The following is a 21991-nucleotide window of genomic DNA, read 5'->3' on the forward strand; positions in this document are numbered from 1 at the left end:
AACAGTTTGGATCTTTTAAAATCTTCATTTATTTTGTGATGACAAATAGCATAATCCTAAATTACCTTGTGCTGAGTGACATTCAGTGACCTCTGAGCACTATTTGCTCTCAGAGTGAGCTACCCTGGCCAGTCTGCTGTGTTTACTGTATGTGACATGTGGGCAGCTTGGAGTTGGCAGGCATGGGAGGAGAGGATGCCAGAACGGAGCAACACTGGATCCACCCACAAGTTTCAATTGTCTTACTACAGAAGAAGGTTAAAGCCTCAGAAAAAATAATGTTGTGTCATGAATCAATTTTTTTTTAAATCTGAAAGAAATCTGAGATTAAACCAGAATTCACAGGAAACAGTCAGAATTATGACTTTATTCTCATCAATCGGATTTTTTTTCTTTCATTTCTGACTTTTTCTCTAAAATCTGACTTTCCTCTGAAGTCTGACTTCTCAGAATCCAGATTTAAACTCAACATTTCAACTTTAATCTCAGAATTATGATTTTCTTTTCTCACTTTATTCTAAAAATATTGAGAATAGCCTAGTGATATAATAAATGAGAGTAAAGTCAGAAATCATCTCTCGAAATGAGAATTTTGACTGTTTCTCAGCATTACATTTATTTTTTTTTTTTTTTAAATTCGGACTCTGTTAGTTGGATTTATATTCTTTTAAATGTACTTCATAAAAATTTTAAAAAGCATAAAGTCGTCAGTTTGGGGGGGACAAACTGACAAGAGTTTTTATCACTCCACTAAGAATGAAGCCACTGGGGAAAATGTCATGATAGGCATAGGTGAGCGTCTCCTCTGCAGTGCAGGGGACCTTTGGGCTACCTTCCATCCAGCAGAGGGCAATCTTTATCCAGAGTAGAGCAGCTGTCCATTGCTGCATGAGCTCCTTAAAGAGAAATGCATTGTTCATAACTCAGCTGACAGTTTATTCACAATGGTTTCCACAAAATCTGAACTCACATTTTTGTAAAACTAAATATAGTTAAATTACAGTCTTTGTGGAACCAACATAAATAGCTGTCACTGTGATGATACTTGCTGAACTCTTGTTGCAAAATACTAGTTTTAGCTCCATAACAAACTGACAACTCCAGTAAATTCAGGAGGGAAGCAGCTTTCATGCAGATTTTAGAGCTTCCAAAAGAAAGAGAAGTGTAAAGAGACTGAATAAATCAAAATAATACAGCCCCAGTTAATATAATGATAATAATAACACTAATAATAATATTAAAGTTTATGTGTAAAGCAGAATTGCAAAGTGCTTCTGGCAAACAAAGAATAAAAGAACAAACTAAGAGAAAATTATAAAAACAATTTACAAATCAGTTAAAATGGGCCACACAGCATTCAAAAATGACAATACGAAGAAGATACAGTGTGACCTGCTGTAATAACTTAAAATGAAGACAAAAACTATCTAAATGTTAAAAGAATCAGCAGAGTATGCCAAAAATCTACACAAAAACGGATACCAACAGATATCATATACATGATATAAACAAGTCTTTGGCAGTGATTTAAAAGAAGACGCTGATGAGGCAAATCAGACTTCATCAGGCCGGTCAGTCAACAACTGATGAAGCTCGACAGCCAAAGCACAATCGCCCTTTGACTTTAGATGTGATGTGGAAACAACTACAGATTTCTGCCTGAGGATCTAAATGAATGTCTCTGTGTCCATATGTGTGAAACACACACAGCACTTAAAAAGGTAATAAGATAACATTTGGAGCTTGCAGATGCTGCAGACATGAGTTACACAGTGCTTCCTGTAATTAGAAGCACACAGGATCAAGTCACTGTCATCACTGGTGCTGGCCATTGTTAGTCAAGGGTAAAAGTTTAGCTTAACATGGGTTAAATGTTCTAAAGATGACCATGGTGTCCTACGTCAGACACTAAGTGAAAGGATAGAAGTATGGCTCATCTAGTTTTTGAGTGTGACAGTTTGGGTTGTGCAGCTTTGTTTAGGAACCTCTGCTTCTCTTGGAGGCAGGCCTCCTTCGTTACGCTGTGTTCTTCACATAGTGTCCTCCTCTGCGTACGTGACAGCAGAACCGAAATCACAAGCCGACGTGAGAACACTCAGAGAGATAGCCAGTATGTGTGAATCTGTTCTGAAGAGGACACACACACACACACACACACACACACACACACACACACACACACACACACACACACACACACACACACCTCTGCATCCATACACACTTCTCCCCGGGACGAGGAGCGTGTCCTTGTTTGCTGGTGTCCCATTTCGACTCCTCCCAGCCCACGCACCCTATAAAACACGAGTGGTCACCTCAGCTCGTCGGGGTTTGCTTACTTCCACCCGAGGGGACTCTGTCGTTAGCCCGGGCGAGACAGCCTCCATCACCATCGGCCTCTGCGAAACACTCAACAAAACCAAGCACAAATGGCTCCTTTTGAGAAATCTGTGGAAACGGTGCCCTTCAAGCAGAGGAAATGCCTCAGTAGGACAATTTGGTTGACCTTTCACTGAGTGGATGCTGTTTTTAAAGCATGTGTGTAAAATATGGTCTTCAAATTATTATTATTTTTTTTCTCTAGCAACAAGAAAAAATGAAGTGTGCAGCATTCGGTCTAAATTCCCCAACAAGCTGCCTGTAAGTTGATTCAGACTAAGATGTTTTAAAGACATAATAGATGCGTGTTGTTGAACTTCCTGTTAAAGCAGACGTGTTTTTGCTTTTAGGTGATTGTCGAACGTTACATCCGTGAAAGGACCCTTCCCCTGTTGGACAAAACAAAGTTCCTGGTTCCCTATGAGCTCACCTTGGGTCAGTTCCTCTGCCTGCTCAGGTACGTCATCTGTGACTCACAGCAGGTTCTTTTGTTCTGATTTTTAAAGCCCTTTTCTTCTCCTGCAAGTTGTCAGATTTGTCATTCTTCGCCATGCCTCTGCCTCCCTCACATTCTGTCTTTCTTTGTCCTAAAAATCTCAGTCTGCCTCTCCAACTGTCTCCCCTCCAGGAATAAAATCGCTCTGGACTCCACCCAGGCTCTGTTTCTCCTGGTGGCGGAGAAGAGCATGTCTTGCATGTCTTCCAACATGGGGGAGGTGTATACCCGCTACAGAGATGGTGACGGCTTCCTGTATATCACCTATGCCTCTCAGGAAATGTTCGGAGCTCCTCTGCAAGCAGCCAAGCGGCCCTGCTGAGCCTGAAAAGTGATAAAACGAACTGATTTGTGACCAGTGGAGACACCACACAACCAAACCTGGGGAAAAAAGGACAAACTGAGCCAAAGCAAGACTGTTCCTCCCCCCCAAAGAGCACATCTGTCTACCTCATGAAACCTCCCTGGACTTAAAGAGATAACACGAGTCTGTGGTAAAGACTCAGATTTGGTTTGGGGTAACAGGACTAATTATATTTAAGGGTTTCTATTAAAAGATATTCAGTATATAAAGCTTTTTTTTTTTTTAAATTAAGAAAAAAATGTAAGATTTTTCTTTTAATTTGAATGTTTGGTGTGTATTTTGTCTCTTTAAACATAAAAAAAAAAATGTCTTTCTGTTGAGTTTCAATGCAGATAAACCAGTGTTTGTGTTTGTGGCAGCACTTTCCACCCCCTCCACCAGACAAAATCAGGTTAAACATTGTAACTTATAAACACTTATATGAAATCTTCCTTCTGCCCATCCCCATCTTCCCTCAAGAATGTGAAACTGTCCAGAAAACATCTTCATTACAGGAAATATTGAAGCACTCCTAGAGGTACATTTGAAGCTGCTCTGATGTGTTCTTAAATCACCAAAAAATAAAATTTTGTCCCAATAAATTATTGACCTTGTGTGATATTTCCTACACAGATTCTAAGAATACAATTTCTTTTAAATAAGGAGAAATCATCTGGAAGAACATGATTTATTGATAGAGAAATTGATGTATTTGGCAGTTAGACTCCGATGACCCATCATGGCAGAACAGAATCCCAGTGGTGATTGGATATAGAACAGGAGTCTAGGTGCTGGTGAAGATTAAGACTGAGGCTTGGATGAAGCTCTCACTGAATTGTCTGCTAGGTGGAGATGGGGAGGAGGTGGGTTACACGAATGAGTCTGAAAGGGAGAACGACAGAGAGCGTAGATTTAAACAACGCAAAGTGGATACTGATTGGCTCTAAGAAGGCGGGCAAGAAGATAATTGGACTAGAGTAATGATGACAGTATTGAGATTGACTGTATTGAAAAGCAGTAGTGATGAAGAGAACAGCAAAGCAGCCTAAAACCCAGGAAGGCAGGCAAATGAGTGATTGCAGATCTTCCTTTCTGAACTCATGCATAAGACACGCAAGATTTTTGAGGTGCTGAGTAAGACTGTAATTTCAACTGTAATTGAAATTACAGATCTGGTTCATTTTGATGGCAAGAAAGGCAAGTGAAGATTTCAGGCTTTTACCTTTGGAAGTTTTTCGGATATCCTTGTTTAAAGATTGCATTCAGTGTGCAGAAAAAGTAGGCACACATCTTAAAAAGTGTCCAATATATGAGGTTTATTCCACAGGTCATTAAGGATGTTCAAACTACACTAATGCTGACTTGACTTATATAAGATGAGTATTTAATAGCTGCACATCTTACAGTTTGTACTCACACATAGGCTACAGGTGCTTCATTCCAAGTGGGCTTCCACATGACTGTGTTACATAAGCCTGACCCAGTCAGCTCCCTGCTGGGGTCAGCATGTCAGAGGGTTGACGTGGAGTGAAAGAGAGTCAGGGGCATGGCTGGAATACAGATGAAAAACAAAGAAGCAGTAGCAGAAAACAGTGGAAGGCAAGGAAGGAAGAGGCGAAAAGGGTGACGTCCTGACAGAGGAAGGCTGGAAGACGGAAACAATGTAAAGGAGAGATATACAGTGTGGAAGAGCGGCTATCCAAACACACAGTGCACAGAGGCACAGGGATGCAGAGCCAAACAGCCTCTCTCTTCACACCAGCCTGGGCATTCCAGCAGCTTTCTGTCAGTAAATTATCATACCTGAACAGGAGGAACTCTGGAGCTGCTGCCAGCTGGAAATGATCTGCTTGAACCGGGGAGGATCCTGACTTTTCAGGGGGAAGTAAATGTTTTTGGCTCTGTTTTATTTACAATTAAAAGAACATCAGAAGCAAAGGAGCTTCAGTAAATTCCAATATTTTCATAGTAAATGGAAAAAAATTCTTTCTAAATTGCATTTCTTTTCCATTTTAAAGGTGGCCACAAATTATGCTTTATGTTAAATTTTAGGAATCTCTTGGTATCTCTGATTGGCAGAATAATCCAGTCACGTTTCTTAACTAATGATTTCTTTCCAATTTTATTAGTTATCCTTTTTCCCTCTTTGCATCAGTTTAATGACAAGGCTTGTATTTTGATCTTTATCCTGTGATAGTGATGCAGTGGCTGAAATTCAGGATCAGTGGTTTTTACAACAGTTGTTATATTCAACAACATTTTTGTGCCAGAGAACAAAAAGAAATCCATCTTAAAAGAGTTTTTACCTCTTTAATGGGACACAACAAACAAGCATCCACTTTTGGTTAAATTCATTTTGTTTGCAGACACAGAGATGCAACCAACAGTACAATCAGGTAATAAAGTTGCGCATCCTTAAAACATGCAGCTTATGTCCGTAAGTATTTGGACCACAAACCCCATGGACATCACCAGATGCGGTCTTCATGGTTAAGATGTTGCGTCAGGCCTTTACTGCTTTCAGTTTTGTTTTGAATAGCTGAAAAGCTATTGACCTGAGAACAGGCGACTCACTGGGCCACTGAAGAACATCTGATCAGTTTTGCAGCGTTTGGCTGAATCTGAGCAGAGCGTAGAGCCCTGCATACTTTACAGTTGATCCTTTTACTTCTATCAGCAGTCACATCATTAATAAACACTATGACCTGGTTCCACTAGGCGCCCATGTCATAACACTGCCTCCACCATGTTTGACAGATGGCATGGTATGCCTTAGATCACAAGCCTTTTCTCTTCCTACTGTTCTGGACCAAGTTTATCTCTTATCTGTTCATTTACCTTGTTGTAAACTCCCTTGACAATAATATTCCTACCTCATGAGTGTTTTTGAATCCAATCATGCACTTAAACTGTCTTTTGTGGTGTATTAGTGGTGCTGAGCAGCCCGGTGCTGTCACACTTTTTACACATGTACCAGATTAAAGTTAGTGTTCTCTCCCCGATTGGTTTATTTGGGTGTTTCAGCTTAATGATGGTGTACCTTATTTACATTTTTAGTAGCTGTTCGCTTGTTTAGTTCCAGTGAACAGCTACTAAATCCAAGATCAACACTTGGAAAAAAAAAAAAAAAAAAGGAATCAAATGCAGGTCTTTAATCTGGTTAATTTGAAAGGACAAAAACAAACAAACAAAAAAAAACTGCTCAATCTGAACCTGGGTGATGTGATAAAAATGGTAAATGGCCTGTATTTGTATAGTGCTTTACTAGTCCCTAAGGACCTCAAAGCGCTTTACACAACCAGTCATCCACCCATTCACACACTGGTGATGGCAGCTACATTGTAGCCACAGCCACCCTGGGGCGCACTGACAGAGGCCTTAATGGTTAAAGCACTTTTATGGGCCTAACTGCGTGACTTATGTTAAAGGTGTAACAACACAAAAAGCAATACATTTTTACCATTCAATACATTAAACCATTCACGTCAAGTATCAATAAGTAAATGACATAGAGAAAGGATGGTTATATTAATTTGGGGCAAGAATGCAGATAAAGATAATTAAGACAGAGCAGACCTGTTAGAAATCTGTGCAGCTCCTAATAACTACATAATGTTTACTGTCACCATCACGCATGTGCTGGAAGGGCGTGGGAAAGTAGAATTGCTTACAACTGGTTGAAACAGCACTTGTAATAACTCAGGAAGACACAAGAGAGCGCCTCTGGACCAGAGGAGAAATATCATGTATCTTATGCTGGCTGATAACTTACTGAGTCACTGTGCAGCGTTTCAGAGTAATTTTAAGATAAGATGGAAACACATGACCGTGAGTGTAATGGCGTGTTTTAGGAGGTAAACTGATTCTCTCAACTGATATTCAGTTACATAAAATGATCAGATGAGACGATGAATCTGCCATTTGGAAAATATGCAAACAAACATGATGAGACGTGCAGTGTATGAGGATGTGTTTGTGCAACTCTTGGAATTGCATAAGTCATCTTTCTGCATTTCCCTTTACAAACACTGAGAAAACAGCCGATACATACAGGCCTGACGAGTATTATTTATACTTCAGTTGCTTGTTTTGACATCTGACATCTACATTAGGCCTGCTCAGGTTATATAGTCGCACAGATTTATAAGGCGAATAAAAGTGTATATTATTTCCAGGCTCACTGGAGAGTGTTTCCTGTCTTTCTGTTTACAATTTGTGCTCGTCTCTGAGCCCGGACTGAGTTTTTGTAAATTGTCTCCACGTGTCGTGTAAGAGCTCCAGAGAACGCAAGCATGTCTGCCTTCACCACCATTTTCAATTTGTCCTTGAAAACGTGCAGGCAGAAGCCACTTTCATGGCTAAATTACCTTATATGTCCTCCCAGCCCCCTGCTTTGACTCTGTCTAGCCTACAGAGGGCAGAAAAGCACACTAAACCAATTTAAATTAATACATTAAATAGTCTCTGGATGACCTTTGGATGACCTCTGGGTGACACAGTCCTTGACATAACCTTTGGTAACAGAAAACCACTACAAATTTAAAGCACCAAACTATGAATCAGTTAAGATTTATTTAGCATATTTATTTAAATGTGTTTCCCCCATTTTAATAAGTAGCTTTCTTCTGACAAACCACTGTTAAATGTGATATAGCAATATTAAATACAAATCCACTTAACCTTTTGAATGGTACAAGCATTCCTTTTTATTTATCCGGCAAAATAATAAAAAAGGAAGCTTCTGGAAAGAGTCAAAGTTAACAGTGAGGAAATACAAAAATAGAGATAAAGCACATCTAACCGCTGTTTTGATTCATTTCCTTTCTCTTTCCCATTTGGAAAAAAAAACTAGATTTCTTTGGATCAACATATAACAATATGAAGTGTATATTTGTAAGACATCTTTTACACAGGATACATAAATCCATGTTCCACCTCATCGTGTGACCTCCAGCTACCCATCAGTTTGGTAATTGTCCTTCTATCGGTCTGCAAATAAAACCCCTCTCCCACCGTTTATTTCACACACACTAAACATTATCCCCAGATTCACAAAGATGGACCCGCCCTCCCTCCCACCCAACCCCCAGATACCCTCCAGTCTCTCTCTGGTGAAAAATACCCCAGGTGCTGCCGTTCTTTCTTGAAGTTAGACACTGCCTGGAGAGCCCTGTGTTGACATCAATGATCTGCAGGGTGCATCTAGGCCTCCACCGTCCCACGTTTAGACGGGGGCACCAGGTGGTCTGGCAGCGTGGGAGGCAGCTCGTGGCCCTCCAGCTTTACCTTGATCAGGTGGTTGGCCAGGGCAAACTCCTCGTCGTCGAGGAAGCCATCTTTATCCACATCTGCCAGCTTCCAGATCTTTCCCAGGACTGTGTTGGGCAGCTTGGACTTCACCAACTCCTTCTTGGCGGCAGCGCCGGACACTTTGCCGTTGATGGGAGAGAGGGTGTAAAAGATCTCATCGTACGTGGGCTTGTCGCGACCCACCACCCACTCCAGCTCGTCAATGCCTTCGCTGGCACCCTCACCGTAACCGTGGCCAAAGGGACCACTCATGGTTCCCTCAAAAGCTCCACCCTTGACGGTCTGGCTGGGCATGGAGGCCTCTTCCTGGCGGACCATTGCCATGAGACGTGCGATGTCATTGGCGAGCATGTCCTCCACCGCCTCCAGCAGTTTGGGTTTGAGTGAAGCAAACTTGGTGAAGTCCTGACCGTTTAGCAGCTCCTGAGGGAATGAAGGTGGTTGAGAGAAAACAGGAATTGGTGATAGAAATAGATCAGTCTTCAATGGCTACCAATGGGAGCAACATACAAGAAGCAGGATTTCCTGACAAACCAGGAAAAATAAATCTCATCGCCGTCCTGGCCCATCCTGGAGGGCAAGAGCAGGAAAGAAGGGCAAAGATGTGAAGAGTAAAAGGTTGGAAGGTCATTCTACTCTGAACAGCCTGTTTCTAACACTTTATACAACACTCCAAAAATAGAGTTGTGTTTTCATCAGATCTGTAACTCAAGACAGCACTTCAGTTTTGTCAGGGAAGTGCTTCAGTTCTTTCTTTTTTCCCTTTTTAAATCTTACCTGCATTTTATCAAGTTTGGGGAAGTCTCCGGGTGAGATCTGGTGCTCCTTCTCTATCTTGTGGTAGATTTCCCCCAGGTTGGCAATCAACTCCTTCTTTTTGGAGTCCTTTCCAAACACACTCGGCATCTCCTTTTTCAGAGAGCTGATAATGTAAGCTTGCACCTGAATGCATAAGAGAAAAAGCAGAAATTCTTAGCACCCTCTGGACTTCTGCATTAAACATTTCAGAGCTACAACATCTGAATTTTGGACTTTTCAATCAGGCAGAAGGCCAAATGAAGGGAACTAGATTTAAAATGGATGTCTGCAGTGTATTTTTAAATTTCAGATATATACATATTGACTAAAAGCAGAAATAGATAAACCCTGTGCTATAATTTGTATTAGTCGTTTTAAAACTGACATATGTTCAAACATATCACTGGGCTGACATCTGCTTGTGGTGACTTTAAACATGAAACACTAAGTTGCAGGGTGGGGATTGTTTGTTTTTTGGTGTCACCCTATTAATGACATAAGACAGGGGCTTAAAAAGAATAGAGAGTGAAAATATGACCACATAAATTAAACTCAGCAGCCAAGTCTAAGAATGGTAATCTGTGACAGAAATATCCATTTAAAAAAAAATTCAACATTTTTTTTTTTTACTTTTTGGTTTCTTTAAAAATGTACAATTAAATGAAAAATGCCACCAAAATGTAAGAAGATAGGACGGGTCTATGGCTGGAACGTGTAAAAACACAGTAACACATACTACATCGAGACAGAACACAGTGACGCATATTTCCAGGGTAAATAAATGCATATAAAATGTGTTTTCTGACATCGCAGGCTTTCTTCCGAAAGTGGTCAGTGCTGTTTTTCTGTGTTTTTTTTAAATTATTTATAATTCATGTTTTTTTGTTTTTTTTTTTTTATATATACCATTTATAAAAATATGCCAAAAAAAAAAAAAAAAAAAGTATACTGGTACTTTCAACGGGTTGTGTTTATGATGTGAACGCTACAAAGCTTAGTTTATACTATTACAGTGTTATTTGTCACCTGTGCCCCAGATGTAATGTCACCGCTGCTGCTGGTTGACATGTGGTGAGCTTGGTTTCATGCAGACGCACACCTAACGCCGGTAAACTGCCATGTGCACTGAGCTCACTCTATGTGAAAAGAGCAGCAGGCTGAACTCTAAGCTTGTCTATAGACACTCCTATGATCCATCAGTGAGTGACTAGTGGATTATCACACACCACAGAACTAGTGGTGGTGTATAGCACTGAATTTTTTAAAATGCATTTCCTACCAATCCATACCAATTCTAAAGGTGAACCTGTGCCGTTTCTCCAAGTATCCATGCCTATCCTTTAAAGGAAGCATAGGTGCTACTCAAGCACTGGTATAAAAGAATGTGGTGCTTTGTGCAATGATCATTGCATTGGGCCACAGGGTTTAATTTTCTTAATACTGACCTTGGCGAGACGTGCTCGCTTGATGAGGTCATTAAGTTTGCGTAGAGCTGCATTGCGTGGCAGCGACTGAATGTCCACAAAAAGGTCCTGTTCCTCCGCCTCAAACAACTTCCTGTTGTCCGGGACCAACAAGGGCTGTGCCCAGAATGACCCAATGTACACACGCACCACCTAGAATAAAGGTTTTCCAAGTTAATATCCATTCATCTCCATCAGGTTACACTTTACAGCTCAAACCCACGGCAAGAAATTCTCTCACAGGCCACATATGTGACATTGTTCTCATGGATTTATAAACAGAAGTAAAACATTTATATAGTCCAACACAATAAAAACAAGAAAAGAGTGTAAGACTGAGTTAATCAGGAGTACATTTTTTTAAAAATGTGACTGATTTGTAGTGTTAATCCTTCAAACAGGATATGAACTACAGATCAAAGTCAATGAGTAATTATCTGCATGCTCCAAAGGTTTCCCTGGGATCACTTTATGAATATGGCTCTGGATCAAACATTAACTCAGTATTCAGGTGGAAAAATCACAAGTGCTTATGTCACGTGATATCAGCTAGGACATGGGATTTGACATGGATGGTATTTTATCCGCGTTTCACTTTCATTAAGGTGTTTTTTTTCTTAAGTTCCTTGGTAAAGTGAGAACTTGATAACGTTGGAAAAGCTATCCAACCTTCGCCTGGAGCTTGGCTTTCACTCTGAAACAGTAACATCCTTTGTTTGCTCCACATGTGTCTAACACTTGATTACTACCAGGCTAGAGTGAAATAATTCTCACAGCGTTACAAATCTTCAGTCAAAAACAGAATTGTAAAAAACAACAACAAAAAAAGCAAAAACAACAAAAGGGCTTTTTTTCCCTCCTTCCCACCTCAGGTGTGTTGATGATTTTACCCAAAGACCACATCAGCGCTCCATAGACCCTCATCAGCTGCTGGGTGCTGATCTGGTCTGCCTTGTTGAGCACCACGCGCATTTTGTCCTCATGGTTCTTGAGTGCGCGGATCACCTCGGAGAACTCATCAGAGATATCCAGCTTGTGGGCATCAAACAGGAGGATGATGCGATCCACGCGTTCAGCGAACCACTCGAGCACAGCGGCAAAGTCGTACCCTGGAGAGAGTAAAGAAAAGCTTTTTGAAACATCTTTAAATATATTAAATGTCGCATTACTGGGTTTCTTAACTGGACTGTTTTCCCAGCTCTAAACCTTTTGTCTACAATAAGGTCTGAACAACATTAAAACTTAGGTAGGTGTGTATGCTGCTTGAAATCAAGTTTCCCCAAACAGATGATGCATTGCCATTAAAACAAAAACAAGACAGTACATGTTAAATTCAGCCATATTACGAATTATTATAGTGTCATGCTGTTAACATATGGGGAGTGATAAAGAACTGTCATGACTAGATAAGCTCACAGTGACACACATAGCAGGCTACATTGTCCTGGGTATCAGTGTGCACTATTATCTTCCAATGTTTGTTCATATTCTACTTGAGCACATCAAGTGCAACGGTGTGGCAGCCATCTGACCTGAAAGAAACTCCAATAACTTGCATCTTTAAAGAAGTTAATTTTGGACTCTACACATATTTATATTCCAGGTAATGTTTAGATAAGGGATTTCAAGAGGCAGGTCTTTTTCCTCTGATTACTGATTAACTGGCTTTACTGCTTTACTGAGACAGAGAGAGAGTGGTATAAAGGTAAGTTTAAACCACAGTCCCTCTGGATAATCTGAAGCATGACATGTTTTTTTCTGGCCTGCAGCAGGCCGTGGGAGGTTGACAATGCAGAGCCTGTTACTTTGTCTGACATAACCTAGTACTTCTGACCCTTTAAAAACAAACAATTGAACCATCAATGTAACAAAAAAACATTTTGAAAATTGTGTTGCAACATTGAAGGGTGGGTGACTCCTGTGGAACTGGCTAAAAGCTTTTTTCTTTGGAGGTTTTAGCCTCAGGAATAAAATGACCTCTGGACACAGCAGATTCTGCAATGTGCCTTAGAGAAACCAAGCAACGAAAGATCAACAGAAAGCAGGAAGACACATACTTGATATAAGGTGTTAAACTGAAAATGTTATACACTGTAACATCTTTAAATAAAAAAAAATAAAAAAAAAAAGTGAATAGCTTGACCAGAATGTGCACTACACACACTTCTATAGCCGCCTGAGCACAGAAACTTACTGTACTATTCACTTCCTTTGGTTATTTGAGAAACTCAGGGCAGAGTCAGATTGCATAAATTGGCTTTTTCCCCCCCTAAGTTTTCATTTGCCTCAAGGACTTGAGGAGGTAGGAGCGAAGAGAGCAGTGGTTTTCATTAGTGTGTGCATTCTTTTCTGAGCCAATGAGACAGTCGCTCTAAAAGCTCATCGCAGCAGCTGCACAATTGACGGCAGATCTGCAGCTCATGCATTCCAACATGGCTGGCTTTTGTCCCTGTCCAAATACATGTATACAAAAGAGCAACGGAGAGATACGGTCAAAAGAGCAACTCTGTGATGGAGACACGAAGAGGGAGACATGGAGATAAAAAGAGAATAAAGAGGGAACACAGAGAGTAAAAGTGAAAGTAAAATGACAAGGTCTGGATGAATATAGCAGATGGATACTGGAAAATTAGTTCATGCTTGTAACATGTGAAAGTAAAGGGGCATAAAGGGGGACTGCTTGCAGTTAAGGATCCCAGTGGGAGCCAGATGAGGATATTTGTTCATTCCATCTTAAGTCTGTTTTTAAACGCACATGTCAGGGAATTGGAGAGGCAGCTGCTCAAGGCTGACTTAGAACACATAGCATTAACAACTGCTGTGTCTGTACTATTCACACAGACATGAAGGGATAGAGCCATGCACTCATGACTTCATGGCTTCAAAATCATGTGCCTCTTAGACAGAGAGCAGATGATTGGAAAAAACCCTGAGCATATTTTCTTTCAGAATTCTGGGAAAGTCGAAGGACTAATTTGGAATTCGAGAAACAGAATTCCATATCACAGCACAGCAGCTATAAAACAACAGATAGGACTTAGCATAAAGTTGTGCGATATGCCAAGGTCTGTTAAACAAAAGGCCAACAGAAACGACCAGCTTTAAACATCTGTTTGCTGCACATTTACTTCACAGCAAGGACATATTTCCAGAAAGTGACATCCTCTTCTTCAGAATAATCCTTAAGTGTTATTTTTTATCTCTTAATAGTGGCAGGCTCAGCCTTTTTAAAAAAATGTATTTACAATCTGCTTACGTGGACCTATTATGCTCACTTCCAGCTCCAGATGTTTATTCTTAGACTCTAGTAGAGTTTTGCACGAGTCAGTTTAGTTTATTTATGCAGGTCATTGGTGCAAGCCCCCAGTTCATCCATTGCCTGAAACAAACTGTTTTTACTCTCTCTCTTTAAGACATCCCTCTTCTGACTGGCTGCCTTGCAAAGGTTTTTACAGCAGGTGGGGGGGGATTTTATGCTCACAGAAGGAGACTGGTGTCTGAGGTGACCACAGTAGGAACATCCCCTCTCTGTGGCAATATAAAGAGCCAAGAGCAGAAAAAAAAAAAAAACACTGCCTGAGGTTTTGCCATACAGGGATTACTTTTCATTGCACAGTCTTGTATAATCTTACTTGCACTTCTTGCTGACTGTTTCAGTCCTTTGCTATGTTTAACAGGAGCTCCCACCAATGTAGGAGCGCATACATGACAGAAAAAAAGGGTAACAAGTCCCCTCTAATTTTGCTAAATAGCATTAAAATATCATTGTCAATTCATCAGCACTGCTTGTCGGAAAACACACCACCTAGTTCCAGTTTTACTATAGCTTTTGCCACTTCATAGTTTACTAAGGAACAAGCACTGAACCACACATGCTGACCTAATCAAAAATAAACACAGTCCAAGTGTTATGCAATAAAAAAAGCACCATATACTTAAATCAATTTCACGTTTCCTGATTTTTTTCCTGAAAACTTTTGTAATTGTGAAGTTATGTAAACAGCCTGCACATTTGAAATTGTGCAATGCGGATCTACGCTAAAAACTAGAGACGTAGCAATCTGTGGAAACCTGAAATAATATCATAGCTTCCTGTAGGCCTGGTACAAAACAGATCTGCCATTATTCTGGGTGAGGCACACATGACCGTCAAAGTTGAGCAGCACAATCCAATCAGTTGTGTTTATATATGACACAGTTAGTACAGTATGTCTGCAGTACCGTATTGTATTCATGTTTATACAGAAACAGAGGAGAGGATAATGTCTGTAAGACAGTGTGTATGCGGAGGACAGTCTCTTTGACAGCAAGAATGTAGGAGTATGTGCTGTATGTATACAGCTGTTTAAGGTATGAAACATCAGATTTAGCGTCCTCGTGTCTTTAGTCAGGGTCACCTTTCCGTGTGCCAAATCTCTTTATTCATACTCAGATGTGCACATCCGTTTCTACGTCTACAGTCGCTTGTCTGGCCTTGTCAGTTTCTCTGGCCTTTCTCTTTCTACAGGCTAATTACATAATCAGTTTTTCTTTATTTAGCTTAATAGTCTTCTTTTTTCCCCCCATTTCTTCATATAGTGCCTCACAGGAAACAACTGCGATAAAGAGCAGCCTGTAAAGAAGCTGCCAAACACAGGCGGTAGTGGATAAGGGGAGGGCAGTCTTGGGAAACTCTGCTATGTTTGCCATTTTACTCCACTTCCTGTCTCTGGGTTGTACAGAAAACCTGTGCTTATATATGTGCTTCCTCTCAAACACACAGAGCAGGTGGGGGGAAAAAAAGAAGAGGCTATGTTTTGTTTGTAAGATCATCAAAAGTTACAAGAAAAGTGCGTATGTGGCAATTCTGAAATGACCCTGCAGGTCGAAGCATTGCTGAAGCATGCAGATAAAAATATAAATTGATCTATTTCCACAGAGTACAGGGAAATGATTCAGATCTGTAGTGATAAATAGTACATAGGAAACAGAAAAGGTAAATCAAGTTTAAAAAGTAGTAATAAAGCAAATAAAAATAGGAAGAATGGTAATGCAGGACGCAATTTTTCATACCTTTTTAGGTCTGATTAGAAAACAAGAGGGATTTAAATGCAATCTATTATAATTATTCCCTACTATATCTTTTTATTCCTGGAGCTTTGCTTAAAATAGTCCTTATTTATCTTATACCGGGCCTTGGTCTTGGGCCTCAGCTCTGTTTTAGCTCCTCTCCCTTTCAGACAATTTCTTTAAAGGCGCTGAAGAGCTACAAAGAATGAAAAGTGCTATGTGGCCTCTTGGCACTGTCATGCTGTTGAGGTCTCCATCAGATTTATGTAACCTGTTTGGTTAGGCATTGACCTAGAGGTGTTAAAGGAGCTAAATACAGGTTTGACAACACAGTGAGCCAAACTGCTGCAGTAAATTGGCAGTGCATTTGCTAAACAGAAACAGGCTTGGGGAAAGGAGGGTATGTTTGTTGTTTCAACATTTCTTTTTCAGAAGTGAAGTTGTCACTTCCTGTGGTTTTATTTTGCATACATGCAATGCTTTCTGATTGCGCTTGTTTCTGGGTTCTGAGCAGTGGGTGTGGTGTGGTAGAGTTTTAAGAACATGAAACAAGGCGTATGTGAAAGGTGGGAAAACTGGATGTATGTGAGGCAGACCTCTGCTTATCCTCTGCTTCTCCCCTGACAGGATTCCAGGAGTATCAATGATGCTGATGCTCTCCAGGACGGGGTTAGGCATCTGGGCACACATGAACCTGCCAAGGAGGTAGAGAGGGGGAGGAGGGGGTGAGAGACACAGAGCACAGAGAGAGGGGAGAAAAAGAAAGTGAAAGAGCATTATGAAAGAGAGAGGGAGAGATTGGATCAAGAATAACAGGCAGTGGGTGTAAAAGGAGAGAGGGATACAAAACTGGTTAGGTGAGAATGCTTACATAGAACTCCTATTAAACAGACATTAATCTTGAACTTTGTAGCAACAATATCTCAAGAATAAAATAATGTTCTTTCTTGTTGGAAGAAACCTGAAACTAATATAAAATAGGAGTCTGTTAACAGGACAAAGCTGGGGTTTAGAGGACAGCTACAATCTCATTTTACAAATCCTTGATGCCTTAAGGTAAACTAAAAATGTACATTTCTGAAGTTAACAGTTATTCTACATCTGCCCTTTAATGTTCAACTAATCATTTGCTTTATAAAGTGTGTGGTTATTGTAAAAGACTGCTACCAACTGCTGCTTTTAACACATTTGATTCAATATTTTTAAGATTAAATGAATGGACGTGTGACATTTTTTGCTTAAAGACTTGCTTATTATCAATAATGGCTTATCAAAGCAGTAATTTCTTTTTGTCGTTCAACAAGCTGATTAATTATTTCAGCTCTAGTTTGGATGTTTTGCCCTCAACAACAGTGAGGCTACATAATTATACAGTCAGATTTTCCAAACGGCGTGACAGCCATGCTTTTAGGTCAGCACTGAGGTAAGAATATTTAATAAGGGAAACATATGAACAATACATGAGAAGCCATAAATTATATGCCTTAGTCATTCCCAGTGCGGCATAATTCACTTTACAATACTCTCATCAAGCTGGGACACTGGGGTTTAAATTTTAAAGCCGAGTGTGAGCCCTTAAACAGAAATGAAGCCAAGAAATTCAAACACAGACAGATATAAGAATGAAAGTAGATGACTGCTTTTGCATACACCCCCATTGTCCCACTCAGGACAAAGAAGGGGATTGTTAAGACACCACACAGTCAGGAGTACTACTTCTCACACTCTGTTGCCCTTTCAGTCAAACTGAACTGATACTCACAACATGAGCTCAGAAGCAGCAGGTCATAAGACTGGGGGAGAAAAAAAAAGAAAAAAAAAAATCGTGCTTTTACATTCCTGCTGTGACCGCGCTGAGAACGCACGCACACACACACACACACGAGAAAACCCTAACAAAGCAGGGAAAGGAAAAATCCACAAAGAGCAACTTAAAGAAATATAAGAATAGGGCTTCCTGCATAGAGGCCCTGTGTATTAATGTTACAATAATAAACTACAAAAAGATAACAAACGTGCAGGTTTTTCACTCTCTCGCTCTTAAAGCTGATGGCATGTGATTCCCAATAGGAATTTTGGCTGAGCTTTTCCATTTCAGCCATCTATCCAAACATTTTTCCACATAGAGCTAGCAGGAAAAAAAAAAATGTTCCAATGAACTTGAGCTGGAATTCTTTGAAACGGAGGGCCCAAGGGGACGAGGGGGGACGGTGCATTAGCATATCAAAGATCCTTCAGTTTTTCACTATATCTTCAGAAAGCGGGAAATGCACCACAGTGTAAAAGACATCAAGCCTATGCTGTGATAGCAAATCTGGCTCCAGCTAATGACCTCCTGACCTATGACCTTCCCTCACGTCGTAACCTCAACTTCCCTGAGAGAAGAGGAAACGGGGTATCTGTCATTACTGCTGGAGATGCAAACAGCAGGTTACAACTGTGTGACTTTTCCTTCTTCCTGTGAAGTCTTGCCTCGTGTGGGTGAATCAATCATTTCACTACACACATACCTACACAGGTCTTCATGCTAACCTCTGTATAAGAGTGTACGTGTGTCAGCCGCTATCACAACAAAGTGCAGAGTCAGCACCCTGGAGGAGTACAGGACGGAGCAGGATAATGTGGGCCGGGGTGGGCCAGTGCGGAACTTGAGCTCTGCTGACTCCGATTTTACTGACTAAACATTTACAGAAAGCACTGACATACACTGAGGGGCTCTGACTGCAGTTGAATTAAACATAAAAGGGGAAGAAGAGCTAAAACATTTGCATGCTCATCTAGGTGTAAAAGAAACTGGGTAACTTTTGTGGAAACACTCAGAACAGTATCACTGCACAAACAATGAAAGGTCAACCACAATTCAATAAATTCTATTTTTTTTTTTTAAACCACCAAAATTGGGAAGCTACCTACTATTTTGGGCTTAGAAAACCCAAGAGAAAGCTCTGGATTTGAGGATCACATGACTGATTTCTGTTTACTCACTTCATAAATAACTGCTTATACCGAGAGCCTGGTATTTAAAGGCTAATCTGAAGTTTGAATGACTATAGTTAAGAGCTATTAAGAGAAGCTGCCCTGACAGTCTCATTCAGTCAATTACCAATGTGACCCTTGATATTACCTACCTAGCTGAAGACCAGGCTAAATTCTTTGACTTCCTGAGAGGAAAATGGAAAACTGGCCTCAGAAGTATGGTTCAGAAGTCAGCCTGGTTCTAAATGTTTATCTACATCCAGTTCTTCGTGGAAAATTTTAATCAATTCATCAACTTGCAGGCCACTTCTTGGCTAAATGCCACGTGAGCTGTTTAAACAGTTCATACACCTGCTATTGTCTTACCCACATATCCTGTTGTGTGTGATCATGTGAGCTCTAAACCAGCATATGCCCGCTCATGTCTGCATATGCTTCTGAGACAGAGATGCACACTGAAGTGAAAGACTACCACAAGTCCCACAATACCGCAGGACTGTTTCCAGCAGTTTGGCAAATGATGCTACAACGGACAATAGCTTTTGTTCAAATCTTATCTGTCTTCCCTTCAAGTCAGTAATAAAGCCATAGTGACCAATGAAGTCTTAGAGTCCCCTATTCTTACTTCACATTTTCAAGTTTGAGTGATGACACTTGGCAAAGGTTTGACACTCATGCGAGATAAACCAAACACTCTACAATAATAAAGGAAGGGCTGTCATGAGATAATGGGAAATTAGTCCAGCTAGGGAAGTGTCAAGTTGAGTGTTTGCGCTACCCTACCTACACCCACATAATACCCTGAAACTAATAACAGAACAAGTATTATGACTGTCCCAGAGTTTTTCAGTTGTGCATTATTTGTTAATCCCACTCAGGGTGCGACTCAGGCAGAGAAGGGGGGCATACCTACATCCTCTACAGGAAATGACATAATCAGCAATCAGATGTTTGACATATGTCAAATTCTGCCCCCCCCAAAAGCCCCCCAGCACCTAGGAGACTGTTTTAAGAAACGTCACACTGGCTCTGGCTCACTGCACATTGCTTGTGCAGTTTCACTTGCACTCTGAGCTGGGAGGAGCATTTACTCAATGAAACACTCAAAGATTGAGCTGCCCTTGGCACTCTCTGGGTTTGAAAGAATACCCTAGAATCAGTTTTCTATGCCATTTATTTAATTTTATTCTGCTGTTTTTGATTATTTCTGCATTCTTGTCATAATTAAACTGCATTAACTGGTAAAAGACCCACAAGGGGAATACTTCTGAGTCATCTGAGTGTTTGCTGGGGGACATTTTTGTTGGATTAGGACATGAGCTGAGTAACAAATATAAAAGTAATTAATAATGCTTTGGGAGTGGCTGTGTTTCCCCATAATCTCTTCATTATCTGGATCATGGACTAGAATTGACCAACTTCACATAAGCCAGTCTAGTAGTGCCAAAAAGTATGTTACAATAGTCAAAATCGATAACCACGCCTTTAATCCTTTGTGATAGGACTATAAAAGGTCACAGGTAGCGGATGAGGGAGTTGGTTTACCATGCCATAGGACATGAAAGTTATGGCTTCATGAGCTGAGGACAGGACAAGGTCGGCATGCTCCCTAGCAATATAACCTTCAACTATTTCTAAGTTCAAGAGGCCACACTGGGAGAAAATGGTCAGCCAAGAGTGACTCTGCCAGGTGGCGAAGAAGATCATTTGATTGGTAGCATATGATACAAAGCGAAAGGGAAAGGCTAGTGGGAAAAGGTGTTGGAAAGCACCTTCCAACCCTCTGCTTTATATACAAGCTACATCTGTCATCTATTGACACAAAACACCAGCATTCTTTTAAGATGATGAAAGAGGTAAAACCCTCACAGTCTCGGCTCATTTTAAAAGATTGTGCAACAGCATAATGTGAGAATGTACCTTGAAACGTGTCGTACATGTAAGAACATGTAGGAGTGCATTTAAAATCAGGGCTGCTGTGTTATTATGACAGTTTCTCAACACACAACAGCACTAAAGTGAGAATTCGAGTCAGCCCCATTCATTTCATTCACAGAGTAATGAATAACCCTGGGAGGTGGAGGTAGTGGTGGGAGTCATATAATTTTTCATATCCTCTTTGATAGAGTGGAGTCCTGCTCACTGGCTTTACCTGTTGAGAAATGCGTTACCAAAGGCGTTGAGCTTGCGGAAGGGCTTCTTGGGATCGACAACCAGGGCATTACCCGGTATCACCCCGTCCTGTTCCCCGTGCATCACCGCGATGAAAGAGTCTGTTGTCGGCTCCGGGCCAATCCGCATACCGGGGAAGTCCTGCTCCATGAGGTGCCGGATAAATGTGGTCTTCCCGGTGGAGTACTGGCCGACCAGGAGAACCATGGGCTTGTTATCAAAGTCGGCATCTTCGAGGGCTGGGGAGTGGAAGTCGTGGAATCGATACGTGTCCTCTAGCGGGAACAGTTTGGTCCGGTAAAGCCGCCGCAGTCCCTCCGACACGTTCTGAAACAGCTCGGGATCCTTCTTCAAGTTTTTCCTGAACATGGTTGCTTCTTTTCGCCTACTTGACACGAGGGTTTCAGTCTCCCCTTTAATAAGTATCGAATTTAGAGGTGTGGGTGCTCACACCGCCGAGAGAGTAGCTGCCTGCTGGTATAAAGCTACGGACTGGGCGAGGCTGAAGTTTTTGTCCCCACCCTCCTCTTTGCTAGCTAGCCACGCAACTGCGAAGTCAGTCATTCAAGGAGGACTCCTTTTTCACTGGACGTTATCTAACGTGACGTGACACGACACGCCACCATAAAAACTAAGCTGCGGTCAGATAGATGCAGTCAATTGCTGCTTAAATGTCAGACAGCAAAACTGTTTATTGGCTTGCCAGCCGACTAGCCACCTGCTGACAGTTGGTGAACCGCCGAAGAGGACTTATTCCGGAAACAGTATTTTTTTTTTTTTTGCGGGGACTACCGCTACAGTCTGTATTTCACAATAAAAGCCTCTGTTCTTCATAACCCATATGAAAACTTTGATGAAAGCATGTATTCATTCATTTGTTCATATATATATGAACCTGTGAAGCCTCTGCATGAAAAGTTCATACACATACAGTTGTGTGAAAACGCGCTTACCACCTGCCTGATTTCCAGGGTTTTTTTGTATATTTGTCTTGGTTAAATGTTT

General features: G+C 41.0%; 2 protein-coding genes across 3 annotated transcripts; one reads left to right on the plus strand and one right to left on the minus strand.

Moving 5' to 3' along the window:
* The first annotated feature begins 2268 nt into the window (after positions 1–2268).
* map1lc3cl (microtubule-associated protein 1 light chain 3 gamma, like) lies at positions 2269–3811 on the plus strand. Of its 2 annotated transcripts, XM_085431236.1 has the most exons (4): positions 2269–2487; positions 2585–2640; positions 2730–2836; positions 3008–3811. In XM_085431236.1, the coding sequence occupies exons 1-4, from the start codon at positions 2430–2432 to the stop codon at positions 3195–3197; spliced, it is 411 nt and encodes a 136-aa protein (XP_085287362.1). In that variant the 5' UTR covers positions 2269–2429; the 3' UTR covers positions 3198–3811. The 2 variants fall into 2 exon arrangements, with proteins under 2 accessions (XP_085287362.1, XP_085287353.1); XM_085431227.1 differs by having other exon boundaries at positions 2269–2640.
* A 3960-nt stretch (positions 3812–7771) lies between these two features.
* On the minus strand, positions 7772–21753 carry ehd1a (EH-domain containing 1a). Its single transcript, XM_085431213.1, has 6 exons — positions 20967–21753; positions 16435–16532; positions 11657–11898; positions 10772–10942; positions 9306–9470; positions 7772–8951 (listed from the first exon to the last, which is right to left on the minus strand). Exons 1-6 carry the CDS (start codon positions 21353–21355, stop codon positions 8421–8423), a joined length of 1596 nt encoding a protein of 531 aa, XP_085287339.1. The 5' UTR covers positions 21356–21753; the 3' UTR covers positions 7772–8420.
* Positions 21754–21991: the final 238 nt, after the last annotated feature.

Source organism: Copadichromis virginalis, linkage group LG2 (assembly GCF_057382275.1).
Source record: "Copadichromis virginalis isolate Kocher_CV1m ecotype Utaka linkage group LG2, C_Virginalis_male_GT1.1, whole genome shotgun sequence".
In the NCBI taxonomy this organism is placed as follows: domain Eukaryota; kingdom Metazoa; phylum Chordata; class Actinopteri; order Cichliformes; family Cichlidae; genus Copadichromis; species Copadichromis virginalis.

Bases quoted from the DNA above. Each gene is read 5' to 3' on its own strand.
- map1lc3cl (XM_085431227.1), top strand. From the start codon at position 2,521: ATGCTGTTTTTAAAGCATGTGTGTAAAATATGGTCTTCAAATTATTAT. The intron at 2,641-2,729 runs GTAAGTTGATTC...TTTTGCTTTTAG, and splicing joins AATTCCCCAACAAGCTGCCT to GTGATTGTCGAACGTTACAT. The intron at 2,837-3,007 runs GTACGTCATCTG...TCTCCCCTCCAG, and splicing joins CAGTTCCTCTGCCTGCTCAG to GAATAAAATCGCTCTGGACT.
- ehd1a (XM_085431213.1), bottom strand. From the start codon at position 21,355: ATGTTCAGGAAAAACTTGAAGAAGGATCCCGAGCTGTTTCAGAACGTG. The intron at 11,899-16,434 runs GTCTGCCTCACA...TACTCTCTCCAG, and splicing joins GAAGCAGAGGATAAGCAGAG to GGTACGACTTTGCCGCTGTG. The intron at 9,471-10,771 runs GTCAGTATTAAG...TTATGCATTCAG, and splicing joins AGCGAGCACGTCTCGCCAAG to GTGCAAGCTTACATTATCAG.